The sequence below is a fragment of the Salvelinus alpinus genome, chromosome 33 (genome assembly GCF_045679555.1).
Source record: "Salvelinus alpinus chromosome 33, SLU_Salpinus.1, whole genome shotgun sequence".
NCBI classification, from domain to species: domain Eukaryota; kingdom Metazoa; phylum Chordata; class Actinopteri; order Salmoniformes; family Salmonidae; genus Salvelinus; species Salvelinus alpinus.
The window spans coordinates 4,899,973-4,917,362 of NC_092118.1; the positions used below are offsets into that span (position 1 = coordinate 4,899,973).

Here is a 17,390-nt window from a genome sequence, read left to right on the forward strand (position 1 = left end):
AAATTGAATTTAAGGTGCTCCAAAGCTTTTTACTATCATTCTTTATATAATTTATCTTTGTTTCATAGTATAGTTTATTTTTTATTTAGGTTAGTCACATGATTTCTTAATTTGCATTCTATCAATGGCATGCATAGACAGTTAGATACCGTTTGTAGAGGTGCAATCTTTATCAACACCATAAAAGCTTATAGTATTTCAAACACATAAAATATAGATTCAAGTCGAACTGAAATCTTAACAGAAACATGTTGGGTCATTTTCACAGCTTTTTATTTCCTTACAACCGGTCAAACTGATGTCATTTGCAAAATTGGAACTGAAAATGTAAAAAAATATATATATGTTTAGTTATTGCATTTTGTACCTGGTCCCTAAACGTGTTTTTTTCCACGAAGGAAGCCGAGATGAAAGTTACCACCGATGCAAACTAGATTGAAGCATTACCTCTATCGATTTTTGACATTCTGGTAAGCAAGGGTTTATTTGGTCTCCTAGGGCAACATATAATGAATGACAGATGAGAAGCTGTCTAACTATAGACACGTTGCCTAACAAATTGCCTACCAAAATGTTGGAAATTATAAGCAGAAACATTTCTAAATCAGGCAAAATAAATCCTACACCCCTGTCAAATTTTGGGGGGACCATCTGTAACTGTAGCTCACAGTGCATTTTCTATATTGCCGGGTTAGAGTCAAGTGCAGGCCTCAGATTTTCACATATTTACTGAACAGAAATGTAAACGCAACATGCAACAATTTTTAAGAGTTACAGTTCATATAACGAAATCAGTCGATTGAAATAAATTCACTCGGCCCTAATCTATGTATTTCACATGACTGGGAATACAGATATTAATCTGTTGGTCACAGATACCTTGAAAGAAAATGGCCGTGGATCAGAAAACCAGTCAATATCTGGTGTAACCACCATTTGCCTCATGCAGCGCAACACATCTTCTTCGCATGGAGTTGATCAGACTTAATTTTGGCCTGTGGAATGTTGTTGTACTCCTCTTCAATGGCTGTGCGATGTGGAACACGCTGTCTTGCCATTAATCCGTTGTCTTGCCATTAATCCGCCTCCATCACCTCATATTTCAGCATTATAATTCACGGATCTGTACACAATTCCTGGAAGCTGAAAATGTCCCAGTTCTTCCATCACCAAGGTGATCCAGAGCATCTCAAACATGCTCAACGGGTGAAATGTCTGGTGAGTATGCAGGCCATGGAAGAACTGGGACATTTTCAGCTTCCAGGAATTGTGTACAGATCCGTGAATTATATTGCTGAAATATGAGGTGATGGAGGCGGATTAATGGCAAGACAACGGGCCTCAGGATCTCATTACGGTATCTCTCTGCTTGCCATCGATAGAATGCAATTGTGTTAGTTGTCCATAGCCATACATGTTGTCTGTGGTTGTGAGGCCGGTTGGACGTACTGCCAAATTCTCTAAAATGATGTTGGAAGTGGCAACAGCTCTGGTAGACATTACTGCAGTCAACAAGCCAATTGCACGCTCCCTCAAAACTTGAGACATCTTTGGCATTGTGTTGTGTGACACAATGTCCCAAGCACAATGTGCACCTGTGTAATGACCAAACTGTTAAGGATCCTCTTAAGGATCCGCCCCTTTTTTTCACTTTCGCCTAAAATGACATACCCAAATCTTACTGCCTGTAGCTGAAGCCCTGAAGCAAGGATATGCATATTCTTGGTACCCTTTGAAAGGAAACCCTTTGAAGGTTATGGAAATGTGAAAGGAATGTAGCATAATATAACACAATAGATCTGGTAAAAGATAATACAAAGAAAAAAACAACCATTCTTTTGTATTTGTTTATACCATCATCTTTGAAATGCAAGAGAAAGGCCATAATGTATTATTCCAGGCTAGGTGCAATTTCGATTTTGGCCACTAGATGGCATCAGCGTATGTGCACATTTTTAGACTGATGCAATGAACCATTGCATTAATGTTCAAAATGTTGTATCAAGACTGCCCAAATGTGCCCAATTTGTTTATTAATAACTTTTCATTTTCAAAATTGTGCACTCTCCTCAAACAATAGTATGGTATTCTTTCACTGTAATAGCTACTGTAAATTGGACAGTGCAGTTAGATTAACAAGAATGTATGCTTTCTGCCAATTTTAGATATGTCTATGTCCTGTGAAATGTTCTTGTTACTTACAACCTCATGCTAATTGCATTAGCCTACGTTAGCTCAATCGTCCCGTGGAAGGGGCACCGATCCCAACCGATCCCAAAGTGCTCCTTGATATGCCACACCTGTCAGGTGGATGGATTATCTTGGCAAAGGAGAAATGCTCACTAACAGGGATGTAACAGGGATGACGCACACACCACTAGTGTGTGTGTGTTTGTGTGAGTGAGAGAGAGAGAGTGGGTCAGTGTGTGTGTTTGTATGTCTGAGAGAGAGAGTGGGTCAGTGTGTGTGTGTGTGTGTGTGTGTGTGTGTGTGTGTGTGTGTGTGTGTGTGTGTGTGTGTGTGTGTGTGTGTGTGTGTGTGTGTGTGTGTGTGTGTGTGTGGTGTGTGTGAGTGAGAGAGAGTGGGTCAGTGTGTGTGTTTGTATATCTGAGAGAGAGAGTGGGTCATTGTGTGTGTGTGTGAGTGAGTGAGTGAATTTTAGTCTTCCTCCAGTTCCCTTTCATCCAACCATCGTCCATTCTAACATAATTGAGGCCTGGGTCTCATGTGGATATGTGAGAGCATCTGCGTTGAGTTCATTAGGCACCAATCGCATAGACCCTATGTGTGTTGAACACATTCAGATGTTCCCGGGAGGCACTCCTTCACTTCTGCTCGGGATGCAGCCACAAGACAAGCATTTTGGTCATGGCAGAGGTGGCCCTGAAACACAAAACGTACAACACAATGAAGTATAAACGGGCTTAGATCCCATGACACCCCATATCAAATGCTTTCCATACAATAGATATTGTTATACCAATCATATTCTTTGTTTCAGATGCACAATGTCTGACTAATATGGGGTACGTTTGTTTGAAAGGTTTAGAGGGAGAGTGAGTAAAAAGTATTTTATTTAATAAAATAAATGTTTAGAACTTATTCCGTTTTTACACTTTATAGCTTCTGTAGGTTCAAGACCAATTCTACTATTGCAAACCCTGTATCTTCTTATGGCAGAGGTAGTTGCGTGATTGAGAGAGAGAGAAGAAAAAGGGAAAGAGAGAAAAGGGAGCGAGAAAGAGAGCGACAGAGAGAAAGAGAGGGGGAGAAAGTGTCCCCTTGTTTGCACATTTGCACACCTGAGTGATTAATGTGGAAAGTTCCCTGCCTCTAGACCCACCTGGTCACCTTTTTGACGTGACCTGGGCATGACATTAGCTCCTTTTAGCCTTGCTACTGATGGAGTCTATTAAAATGTAACGTTTCAAGTTAAACTGTAGTTTATTTGTATCCTGTGTAGTGAATGATTACTGTGAGTATTAATGGAATTTAGGCCATGAAATTGTGTGTATGCTAATTTAGAAACCATGACCTAATCAGATAAGAGGAAATGGCCTAGGATCAGAGAGCAGGGTCAGGCCCAGGACAGAAGATGGACAAGGTGGGACTCTGACATCTGGCTAAACAAAGAGAGGACCATGGACATTCCACAGGGGAGCCAGGGGGAACTCATTGGGGTCATAAAATGTATAACTGGGGAGGTGACACCTACAAGGGAAGAGTATAAAATGTGTTGTGATCTTTCTAAATGGATGCACTCAGCTGACTGTATCCTTGGTATTAAACACTTGAAACTTCTCTTGAGCTTTTGGTCTCAATTCCTTACTGCAAAGAGGTTGCAATAGCCTTTTTCTTTTTAACATTACCATGCTGGAGTCTACCAGTTGATCAGGTAACACTTTCTGAGCCACCTGTTTATAATGTATTAATAAAGGAGCGATCTGGGATTTAAACAACAACAAAGCGGGCAACCTGTCACTCTGTAAACAGCTGAGGAATGGGGCTGGAGAAATGTAACCACTCTCAAATTCATTGACGAAGCGATGGATGCAAGGACTGACCATCCATGAGATCAAAATAAAATACTACTAATAATTGTAAAGATGTTTTGAAGCGATACAGTGTTTGTTTACAAATGACATAAAACACACATATCTTCTGATGGGGTGAGGAAATTAAACTAAATCATGAAGTAAGCATTTATAAGTTACATTGTTCAATTCTCAATGGCTGTATATAATTCATTTCAAAGTCCAAAAATGTATGTACCAATAGCAGATTGCCTCTTGTGACTTGTTTTAAGCTTTAATACATATGATGCTAATAATAATACATGTAATTTGTATAGCGCTTTCATTACTCTGTCCTCCATAGTTGGGGACTTGAAGCAGTAGGGGGGTGGCTGGAGTTTGTTATAAGCTTGTTATCATGTTATAACACTCACAGAATGACCAGCTGAAAAAATGTGTCATAACCCTTGTTTTGTCACTGTAAAGTGTGCCTGTATAGTCAGGGGAAAAGCAAAAACATGTCTGTCAATAAAGTATACTTCTTTGTTGTTTATAATACAGTATTGTCACAGCTGATGAGGGAACTGATTGCAAAGTAAAAATCTGATAATAAATAACATTTCAGGGGAGGCATATTCAAACAATTGAGATTTAGGACATGGGAAGTTTCAACTATATTTTCCCCACTTGGCTGACATTTTATACCACTGCGATTAATGCTCATTTGCGTGAAATGAAAGTGAAATGATAGCAGGTCAGGCGACAAGATTCTCCAGAGGAATCGGTTAGAAATGCATCCAACTGGGTCAGACTGCTCTGAACTCTAATTCACATATATGCGATGGTCCTTAGTCGTCCCACGTACCTCCAATTTAAATATATCTTAACCCTTGGTTGAGGTTGTCTTTTGTTTGTCCAGTGTAGTTGAGAGTGACAGATTACACCATTTTAGTACACTTGGGCCCGTGTATGTGTTTAAACAGCAGCCTTTCTGCTCCTGTGACAAGGTAATACGCCAGCCTTCACCATTAATAACACCATCTATTACCTAGCTGAGACATAAACTATAGACAGACATGCTTAGTCCATAGGTGCTTGTGTAGAGTCCGAGCCACACATGTAGACACACAGCGATGCACACTCACATATATTAGATTCTTGAAAGAAAATAAGTTATGGATTGTTTTATATGGCATTACCTACAGTTGGAAGGGCCCACAATTTGGGCAGCACGCACAGCAAATACCAAATAGATGATTGTTGAATTGGGATTTAGGATGAAACCTAGAGGAACCAGGCTGGTCAATCCTCTTCTGGATGCACCGGGCAGAGATTTAAGAGTAAATGTGGCCATTAAGGCAAAACCAATTAGCCACTATGTAAAACTGTAAGCGGGAACACTCTTATAAAAAAGCGTTCCAAAAGTGTTCTTTGGTTGTCCCCGTAGGAAAACCCTTTTTGGTCCCAGGTAGAACTATTTTAGGTTCCATGTAGAACCCTCTGTGAAAATGGTTTCACATGGAACTAAAAAGGGTTCTTCAAAGGGTTAACCGAACTGTTTTAGGTTCTAGATAGCACCTTTTTCTCTAGCAGTGTACAGCCTCAGTGTTCCCAGTAAAAGTGACAGAAGTTGCTCAGAATGCTCACAACCTTCAAGTTTCCCCTTCATCTACACTGATTGAAGTGGATTTTTTTGACATCAATAAGGGACCATAGCTTTCACCTGGTCAGTCTATAGTATGTCATAGAAATAGCAGGTGTTCCTAATGTTTTGTACAATCAATGTATACAGGGCATTCGAAAAGTATTCAGACCCCTTGACTTTTTCCACATTTTGTTAAGTTACAAGCTTAATTATAAAATTGATTTAAAAAAAAAAAATCCTCTCATCAATCTACACACAATACCCCATAATGACAAGCAATTTTTTCAAATGTATATATATAAAAATACCTGAAGTATCACATTTACCATTTACATAACTATTCAGACCATTTACTCAGTACTTTGTTGAAGCACCTTTGGCAGCGATTAGCCTCGAGTCATCTTGGGTATGATGCTACAAGCTTGACACACCTGTATTTGGGGAGTTTTCAAGCTCTGGGAGACTTGAGAGGAACTCTGGAGTTCTTTCAGAGTGACCATCGGGTTTTTGGTCACCTCCCTGATTGCTCAGTCCGGCCAACTGTAGGGAGAGTCTTGGTGGTTCGAAACTTCTTCCATTTAAGAATGATGGAGGCCACTGTGGTCTTGGGGACCTTCTATACTATAGAAATACTTTGGTACCCTTCCACAGAGCTGTGCCTTGACACAATCCTGTCTCGGAGCTCTAAGGACATTTCCTTCGACCTCGTGGCTTGGTTTTTGCTCTGACATGCACTGTTAACTGTGGGACCTTATATAGACAGGTGTGTAACTTTCCAAATTACAAAAAACACAATTTTCGCATATCATTGCAAAGATGATTTACTATGAAAAGCAACCGTAACGTTTTATACAGACCAGAGAATTTTTTTTTTTTGGTCACATGGACTGGTTATAAGTATATTTATTTTAGATGCACATAAATGATCACTGCCATCTTGTTAACAAGTAATCTGCAAGTATTTTGAGTAATACCGTTATGTTTTAAGCAGATAGAAAATGTTACCCTAAATTAGTGCTGCACTCATTATAAAATAACTATATGATTCATTCCACAACCTGTCAGTGACTTGTTTGATCTTAAAGTGTGGGTGCAGTCCTAATTCACAAGGAAATGCAAAGTGTGCCTGGCTTGTGCCTGGCTTAGAAGTGAGGACTGGCAACTCGCTGCTGTGGCATCTCCTCACCAGGAGAGAGCAGTATTGAACTAGACTGGGCTCTGTGTCGCTGTCAGCAAGTACTGCAGAGGACCATGCTCTGGGTTGAAGTTTCCCCTCCCCAATCCTAACCTTTGCAAAATGCAAAACTGACCCAAGATCAGCGTCTAGGAGCAACTTCACCCCAAACCAAGAACCACACTCTCTAATAGTTGGTGTATATAAGGCAGAGTGCTTTAATATCATGTAAATTTTGGATCCAAAGGATGTATTTGAATAGTGTGTACAGTACCTGTCCTGTTGAGCAGGTTGTGTCGGGCCCTAATGAAGCCCAGGATGTCTGCGTCTGTCTGCTGGTCTCCAGTCAGAGGGAAGAAGGACTTTGAGAGCTCAGTGGAGGACAGGGCTCTGGAACACACAAACACACACACACACACACACACACACACACACACACACACACACACACACACACACACACACACACACACACACACACACACACACACACACACACACACACACACACACACACACACACACACACACACACACACTAAATCGCTCCAAATGAAACAATTTTATCAATCCCACCCCTCCACACACACAGGCATCTCTTTGTTACACTCACACACACATTTTAGTAATTTAGCAGACGCTCTTAACCAGAGCAACTTGCGGATTAAAATGTTTAAAAATTCCCGTACTGGTACATCATGGGAATAGAACCCACAACCCTGGCGTTTTAACATTTTTATAAATTAGCAAAAATGCTTAAAAACCTGTTTTCGCTTTGTATGGACTTGGTCTTTTACCAAATAGGCCAATGTTCTGAATACCACCCCTACCTTGTCACAACACAATCGGCTCAAACGCATTAGGAAGGAAAGACATTCCACAAATTAACTTTTAACAAGGCACACCTGTTAATTGAAATGCATTCTACCTCATGAAGCTGGTTGAGAGAATGCCAAGAGTGTGCAAAGCTGTCATCAAGGCAAACGGTGGCTACCTTGAAGAATCTCAAATATAAAATATATTTAGATTTGTTTAACACTTTTTTGGTTACTACAGGATTCCATATGTGTTACCCATAGGCAGACACAAAAGAAGGAACCTGCTAACACTGATTTAGATTAATTATATTGCGTGAATATTCTACAGACCAACTGTCATAAAAGGCTTGACACAAACTTGGAGCCAGAGAACTAACCTTTACCAATCCAGGATGTTTTATTTTAAAATAGTTTGATAAAAAACAGTGATTATACAGTAACAAAAGAGATGATTATGATTGATGAAATGAATTAAAGGGGAATTTCACCCTGGGGGAATCAGGGCTTGTTTTCATCATGTCCGAGGCATTTTTACAACAGTGAGATGTGGTTCACACATTGCCCAGGAGCAAGGCAGGTCTGGGGTTTCACACGCTGAATGGTACACCTTATGACAGCTTCTGTTGTATTGATGGGGAGGGAGGTGGCCTTTCGTGAAGCCTTCATATTATATAGTGATCGCCCTATACACTTTTGTGCGCGTAGATATGGTTGTCCTTGTTCGATAGAGGCGTTGTGCGTCTTTCAGCGATGTTCCTATCGACGGATTCATTGCTAAATGTATAAGCAGACACATTTTTTCCAGTCTCTGAAAGACAACAACTTGTGTTGGGCGGTTCTTCCTGTTCTGGCCTCCATCCTTTCCCAAGGCGGCCATATTTGAAAACAACACAATCCTTTGGGCAAAACTGAATGAACTGACCAGAGGCAATGGTTTCAAGTAATTCCTCTCAGCAACACAAATTTGACCATGGAGCATTTTGTTATGTTCTATAAGCTACATGGTGACATTCAACCATACATGTTTCAACTGGAATATAGCGATGAGGATTCGAAACGAGGTGTTGGATTAAGCTGTTAGAAGCTCAGCTACAGCCGACGTCATTTTTCCTGCAAGCCGCCAATTAACTTTAGTTTATCTATTGAAACTCATATTGAGTATTGCCTGCAAACATACTACTGTGTGACAGTGGGGGGGAAACAAATAATGTTTCTGTTTGCTAACTTAACTAGGTAGCTAGCTAGGTAGCTACGTTAGCTAAACAACTACCGGTAGCTATATCTATGACTAAAAATAGAAGAGGTTTTACAATTAGAGATCTTTTGTATCTCGGTTGTAAAACGTTTTCTCCTTCTTCTCCTTCCTTCCTTCTCCTACAACATTGCAACCAGCCAAGTAAAGCTAGGTTAACCAGCAAACGTTAGCACATGACTGGAGTTGGCTTGTTAGCTTGGCGCCTGCTAACTTATGTGTCACGCCTCGCGTTTGTAACTTGTTAGCAAACATGTGTAACATCAGCAACTACATAGTTTTACTAGCTAACTATCTAACATAATTGACGAGGGTTGACATTGATTATGATTATAACCGTGGATGCATTTCAATCACAAAATTATAGGCATGACGCAAGATAGGATTCCAAGATGTGAATAACAAGTATTGTATATCCAGCAAGCTAGCTAAGTTTACTAGCAAACAGTTAGGAGAAACAATAATACAATAAATCTCAAAAACTGAAGCTGCCTTTAGTATAAAATATTTGCCTAAGCATGCCTGATAGTGTCAACCTACAGCCATTTCTGTCTGCCAACCTAAACTCAGCAAAAAAAGAAAAGTCCCTTTTTCAGGATCCTGTCTTTCAAAGTTAATTCATAAAAATCTAAATAACTTCACAGATCTTCATTGTAAAAGGGTTTAAACACTGTTTCCCATGCTTGTTCAATGAACCATAAACAATTAATGAAAATACACCTGTGGAATGGTCGTAAAAAAAGAAACAGCTTACAGACGGTAGACAATTAACCTCTCTTGGGTAGGGGAAAGTATTTTGACGTCCGGATGAAAACCGTGCCCAAACTAAACTGCCTGTTACTCGGGCCCAGAAGGATATGCATAGAATGAGTAGATACCACTCTAAAGTTTCTAAAACTGTTCAAATTATGTCTGTGAGTATAACAGAACTGATATGGCTGGCGAAACCCTGAGGACAAACCATCCCCCCAAAAAACTTTATTATAAGGCCAAGTTGTCCCAGATTGCAGTTCCTAGGGCTTCCACTAGATGTCCACAGTCTTTAGAAAGAGTTTCAGGCTGGTTTTTGGAAAAATTAGCCAGAAATTCTAGTTTATCTAGGTGGCTCCCATTTTGGCTGTAGTGTTTCCAAGCGCGTGGAAGAGAGCGCGTTCTTTGGTATTTTTCTCCGGTGAAGAAAATAACGATTCTTAAATGTTATCGTTTATTTACGTATTAGAGTACCTAAGGTTTGATTATAAACGTTGTTTGACTTGTTTGGAAAAGTTTATTAGTAACGTTTGGGATTCATTTTGTATGCATTTTGATGGAGAGAAACTGCGTGGATTATTGACTGAAACGCGCCAGCTAAACTGAGTTTTTTGGGATATAAAGAAGGACATTATCGAACAAAAGGACCATTTGTGATGTAACTGGGACCTTTTGGAGTGCCAAGAGAAGAAGATCATCTAAGGTAAGGCATTTTTTATATCGCTAGTTCTGACTTTCGTGTCGCACCTGCCTGGTTGAAATATGTTTTTCATGTGTTTGTATGCGGGACGCTGTCCTCAGAAAATCGCATGGTTTGCTTTCGCCGTAAAGCCTTTTTGAAATCTGACACAGCGGCTGGATTAACACAAAGTTAAGCTTAATTTTTATATATTACACTTGTGATTTTATGAAAGTTAAATATTTATAATACTGTAGTTTGAATTTCGCACTCTGCAATTTCACCGAATGTTGGCCAGGTGGGACGCTACCGTCCTAAGACGTTTTTAAGGTCACAGTCATAAAAACTTAGGACACTAAAGAGGCCTTTCTACTGACTCTGAAAAACATAAAAAGAAGGATGCCCAGGGTCCCTGATCATCTGTGTGAACGTGCCTTAGGCATGCTGCAAGGAGGCATGAGAACTGCAGATGTGGCCAGGGCAATAAATTGCAATGTCTGTACCGTGAGACGCCTAAGACAGCGCTACAGAGAGCCAGGACGGACAGCTGATCATCCTCGCAGTGGCAGACCACGTGTAACAACACCTGCACAGGATCGGTACATCCAAACATCACACCTGCGGGACAGGTACAGGATGGCCACAACAACTGCCCGAGTTACACCAGGAACGCACAATCCCTCCATCAGTGCTCAGACTGGCTGAGAGAGGCTGGACTGAGGGCTTGTAGGCCTGTTGTAAGGCAGGTCCTCACCAGACATCACCGGCAACAACATCGCCTATGGGCACAAACCCACCGTCGCTGGACCAAACAGGACTGGCAAAAAGTCCACTTCAGTGACGAGTCGCGGTTTTGTCTCACCAGGGGTGATGGTCAAATTCGCGTTTATTGTTGAAGGAATGCGCGTTACACCGAGGCTTGTACTCTGGAGCGGGATCGATTTGGAGGTGGAGGATCCATCATGGTCTGGGGTGGTGTGTCACAGCATCATCGGACTGAGCTTTTTGTCATTGCAGGCAATTACAATGCTGTGTGTTATAGGGAAGACATCCTCCTCCCTCATGTGGTACCCTTCCTGCAGGCACATCCTGACATGACCCTCCAGCATGACAATGCCACCAGCCATACTGCTCGTTCTGTGCGTGATTTCCTGCAAGACAGGAATGTCAGTATTCTGCCATGGCCAGTGAAGAGCACGGATCTCAGTCCCATTGAGTACGTCTGGGACCTGTTGGATCGGAGGGTGAGGGCTAGGGCCATTCCCTGCAGAAATGTCTGAGAACTTGCAGGTGCCTTGGTGGAAGAGTGGGGTAACATCTCACAGCAAGAACTGGCAAATCTGGTGCAGTCCATGGGAGGTGATGCACTGCTGTACTTAATGCAGCTGGTGGCCACACCAGATACTGACTGTTACTTTTGATTTTAACCCCCCCTTTGTTCAGGGACACATTATTCCATTTCTGTTAGTCACATGTCTGTGGAACTTGTTCAGTTTATGTCTCAGTTGTTGAATCTTGTTATGTTCATACAAATATTTACACATGTTAAGTTTGCTGAAAATAAACACAGTTGACAGTGAGAGGACGTATCTTTTTTTGCTGAGTTTACCTACCTAGGTACATTTGTACTGTCTGGTCCCTGTGTAAAGGTTGAGGGTTATGCCATATTTCTTTCTATTAGGCTAGATATTGTTGTAAATGTAATTTCTGTGCCTGTGCACATGTATGCATAATCAACTAGTCTACTCTAGTGTTGTTGTTATGCTGGCACAGTTCAACTGTCGTTCAAACTACAATATAGTTTAATTTATTAATCGTTTTTGTCATACAGACAATACCATGGTGTCTGGGCTTCTTCCCGGAGTGGATTCTCGGTACAGAAACAGAATTCCTTTGCCTGCGTGTCATTGTATTAGACATTAAGCTGGATTTCAAGCAAATAACTCATGAGGAGCTGAATGGCTGTTTGATCATGAAAACAGTATTCCCTGAACTTTACTATACTGCTCATACTGTATTCTCCTAATGCATGTTTCTTTGTGAATGGCAATTTCATAATGAACACCAGTTCTCTTAGCTACAGATTGTTACACCAGATAATGTGATTTAACCAAAGTTTTTTGGTATCCATTACTAGGAGTTACAGGATGGGTACTGTTTGGTGTAGCACAGAGAATAAATACGTCGCTCCTAAAATGCATTGCTTTCTCCAATATAAACATGGGGTCCATACTTGCGAACATAAGCAAGCGTTTAAAGTTAAATGGGTTCCCGCGCACAAAATGCGTATCAGCCAGTGAAAAGCGTCGATTTACTTGCACGTGACTGAATGCAAAATTGTAGCTGGTCCCATCAGATAATGTACCTTTTGAGAAAACAAATGTGATTACTCATTTAACAAAATCTATTTCTCTGAGCAATTGTATTAGCATAAAATCATTTCCCAATTTAAATATAAAATACAGCTCAGTATCTGAATTATTTTAAACAGTCATTATTGCTCATCTTTATCAAAGGTGTAAATAATTTCCGACCCCACTGTATATGAACATTTGTCAAGTGGTATAGGAATTGTGTCATCTATAATCATTACCTTTCGATCTGCAACATTTTGAATGTTTCACTTCACTGAATACATCCCAGGTCAGTTATTCATATAATAAAGACAGAGTGGACTCACCTGGTCATTGGATGGCTAGGAGAGGACGACTCGGAACTCTGATTGGTCCGTATTGAACTTTGACCCCTAGCCATGCCCTCTGACTCTGGGACCTGGTGAGAAGGGATGATGTGAGTGAGACAGGTACACGTACACACACACGCATTCCTGTGTCCTCATGTATTCTATCACAACCTATAGAAATGATGGGTGGCCGTCTGCACTCTTTCAAGGTCATTACCATCAAATGTGTCTGTATCTTTTTTAATATACCCTTTATTTAACTACGCAAATCAGTTAAGAACAAATTCTTATTTACAATGACAGCCTACCACGGCCAAACCCGGACAACGCCGAGCCAATTGTGCGCCGCCCTATGGGACTCCAAATCATGGCCGGATGTGATACAGTCTGGATTCGAACCAGGGACTGTAGTGACACTTCTTGCACTGAGATGCAGTGCCTTAGACCGCGCGCCACTCAGGAGCCAGTCGGTTACAAGTGTGTAGGTTTCAGAATAAGAGTCATAGGAGAGATGGAGACCTGCACACTCAATCAAAAATGTCACCCATTTCAAGAAGCTAGGCGTTGTTGTTTTTATCAATTATTATTATTAACTGTTTTTCACAAGCGTAGCAGGTTGTGAATTCTGCAAACAACGTTTCTAGGATGGGCTATTAGCAGGACAGATGATGCAATCTCTATTGCACTCCACACTGCCCTTTCCGACCTGGACAAAAGGAACACTTATGTGAGAATGCTATTCATTGACTACAGCTCGGCTTTCAACACCATACTACCCTCAAAGCTCATCATTAAGCTAAGGATCCTGGGACTAAACACCTCCCTCTGCAACTGGATCCTGGACTTCCTGACGGCCCGCCTCCAGATGGTAAGGGTAGGTAGCAACACATCTGCCACGCTGATCCTCAACACTGGAGCCCCCCAGGGGTGCGTGCTCAGTCCCCTCCTGTACTTCCTGTTCACCTACAACTGCATTGCCAGGCAGGACTCCAATGCCATTATTAAGATTGCAGACGACACAACAGTGGTAGGCCTGATCACCGACAATGACGAGACAGCCAATAGGGTGGAGGTCAGAGACCTGGCCGGGTGGTGCCTGAATAACAACCTATCCCTCAACGTAACCAAGACTAAGGAGATGATTGTGGACTACAGGAAAAGGAGGACCGAGTACACCCCATTCTCATCGACGGGGCTGTAGTGGAGCAGGTTGAGAGCTTCAAGTTCATTGGTGTCCACATCACCAACAAACTAACATGGTCCATGCACACCAAGACAGTCGTGAAGCCTATTCCCCCTCAGGAGACTGAAACGATTTGGCATGGGTCCTGAGATCCTCAAAAGGTTCTACAGCTGCAACATCGAGAGCATCCTGACAGGTTGCATCACTGCCTGGTACGGCAATGGCCCAGTACATCACTGGGGCTAAGCTGCCTACCATCCAGGACCTCTACACCATGAGTCTCACTAGTGTTGAGTAATGTGCTGTTAAAAGTGGTGTAGGTCTTATTTACTTAAAAAGCATATTGAAGTTAGAAGCAATAGGATTTGAAGCAATAGCCTACCCACTGTGGTAAACTATTTCAGCACAGTTTCACGCTGCTCTGAGACAAGCATGGGTACTGGTCTTGGTTAATCAATGAGATTTTTATTTTCATTGAATCTCCGTTTGGGTATTGGTTAGACTACAATTAGGGTGTGGAAATGTTATGCTCTTAGTACTGTGGCCTACACCCAACCGTCACGTTGTACAGTGCCATATTTTCCATTCCATCCCAACGGAAACCATTAGGGTTTCGTTTTCGTTTTTCTTGGACAAGAAACACCATAATATTAATCAAATAATTAAGCAACAATACTTAAAATCAATCCCATATACTATGTTCTTACAAAAAAAGAGTTTATATTCTCTAGTACAGCCACTATTGAAGGCTATCAAATTCTTCTCAAAGATGCCCTCTGGTGGCCAAACTAGAACTAACTAGCATTAACGGTAACAATGGCCATAGAATTCTGCGACAGCCTGCAAGGTGTGCTACAGTATGATGCAACTTTTAACCTCTCTAGGGTACGTGAGACGGTAGCGTCCCATCTCTTCAACAGCCAGTGAAACTGCAGGGCGCCAAATTCAAAACAGAAATCCCATAATTCAAATTCCTCAAACATACATGTATTTCACACCATTTTAAAGATATACTTGTTGTAAATCCAGCCACAGTGTCCGATTTCAAAAAGGCTTTACGACGAAAGCAAACCAAACGATTATGTTAGGTGAGTGCCTATTCACAGAATAACACCGCCATTTTTCCAGCCAAAGAGAGGATTCACAAAAAGCAGAAATATAGATACAATTAATCACTAACCTTTGATGATCTTCATCAGATGACACTCATAGGACTTCATGTTACACAATACATGTATGTTTTGTTCGGTAAAGTTAATATTCATATCCAAAAATCTGAGTTTACATTGGCGCGTTACGTTCAGAAGTTCCAAAACATCCTTTGATTTTGCAGAGAGCCACATCAATTTACAGGAATACTCATAATAAACATTGCTAAAAGATACAACTGTTATGCATGGAATTTTAGATGCACTTCTCCTTAATGCAACCGCTGTGTCAGATTTCGAAAAAGCAAACCATGCAATAATCTGAGTCGGCGCTCAGAGCCCAATCAAGACACAAATATATCCGCCATATTTTGCAGTCAACAAAAGTCAGAAATAACATTATAAACATTCACGTACCTTTGATGATCTTCATCAGAATGCACTCCCAGGAATCCCAGTTCCACAATACATTTTTGTTTTGTTCGATAATGTCCATCATTTATGTCCAAATTTCTCCTTGTTGTTCTAGCGTTCAGTACACTTTCCAAACTCACGACGCGCGGGCAAGTCCAGCGGAAAGTACGGACGAAAAGTTAAAAAGTTATATTACAGTCCATAAAAACATGACAAACGAAGTATTGAATCAATCTTTATGATGTTTTTAACATAATTCTTTAATAATGTTCCAACCGGAGAATTCCTTTGTCTTCAGAAAAGCAAATGGAACGGGCGAACTCTCATGTGAATCCGCATGGTCAGAGCATGGTCAGCTCATGGCTGCTGGCAGACCTCTGACTCATTCCCCTCTCATTTTCCCCCACTTCACAGTAGAAGCATCAGACAAGGTTCTAAAGACTGTTGACATCTAGTGGAAGCCTTAGGAAGTGCAACATTACCAATATCCCACTGTATCTTCAATAGGAGCTGAGTTGACCAACCTCAGATTTCCCACTTCCTGGTTGGATTTTTTCTCAGGTTTTTGCCTGCCATATGAGTTCTGTTTTACTCACAGACATCATTCAAACAGTTTTAGAAACTTCAGAGTGTTTTCTATCCAAATCTACTAATAATATGCATATTCTAGCTTTTATGGCTTTGTAGCAGGCCGTTTACTCTGGGCATGCTTTTCATCCGGACGTGAAAATACTGCCCCCTACCCCAAAGAAGTTAAAGGAGGAATCACTGTAGGTAAACAGATACTATTGAGAATTTTCCAGACCATGTTTGAATTATTAATTTCAGAAGAGCTAGAAAGATGAGTGCACTCTATATGTGCTCTGGGTCATTAGACACCATTAGACATGCACCTGTCTGGGGTGTGGGCACGACTGGTTATTCCTGTAACTGTGTTATGGCCTAATATGTGATGTTGCTATGGTTACACCTCTTGGGTCATTCCAGAACATGGGTGTCCCTTTCAGAGGAGTTAGCATGATTACATGTCTGGTTATTTCTGTAAAGTGCCAAGGACTGTTGCTATGGTCCTACATGCATGAACCTGTCTTAAGGCGAGTACATGTCTGTATTTTTGAACTATTGGTGTGGCTCTACAGTTTCCATGCCCTAATATGAAACCAAACTAAACTTAGTGCAAGGCAATAATGAATGACCCAAGAGGTGTAACCATAGCAACAGCACATATTAGGCCCTAACATTAAGTGGAGTTACTATGGGTGCGACGTAAGGAGGAAAAATTTATAAGAAGTATGTAAGAAGTATGTGCCAAGACTGGAAAGGACTTGCTTCATGAACCAGCTCGGCTTATATTACTATGTAATAAAGTCTAATTGAACTCCCTGGCTCCGGTATTTGAGAAATATTATTGACTGAATATGTCCACGACAATACTGGAGGTACACGTCAGCATACTCAATTGGAGTGATCACGCACACACGTACCCACGCACACAGAGACATAGACATGAGGAGACACACACACACACACATCACTCCTAAAAGTGTGAGAAACTGCCATAAACTGCCTTGAAATGCTATGACAAGCATTACGCTTACGACAGCTTTATGTCGTGGCATCCCACGACGTCT

At 41.2% G+C, this 17,390-nt stretch overlaps 1 protein-coding gene across 1 annotated transcript in view; it reads right to left on the reverse strand.

Moving 5' to 3' along the window:
• Positions 1-2,016: 2,016 nt before the first annotated feature.
• The window catches only part of kif6 (kinesin family member 6), a 176,842-nt gene continuing 161,468 nt past the window's right edge, over positions 2,017-17,390 (reverse strand). Inside the window, exons 19-21 of the mRNA XM_071381208.1 lie at positions 13,012-13,103; positions 7,107-7,222; positions 2,017-2,883 (exon numbers count right to left, since the gene is read on the reverse strand). Of these exons, the coding sequence (XP_071237309.1) occupies positions 2,867-2,883; positions 7,107-7,222; positions 13,012-13,103 (225 nt within the window). The 3' untranslated portion in view covers positions 2,017-2,866. The remainder of the gene's footprint in view (positions 2,884-7,106; positions 7,223-13,011; positions 13,104-17,390) is intronic.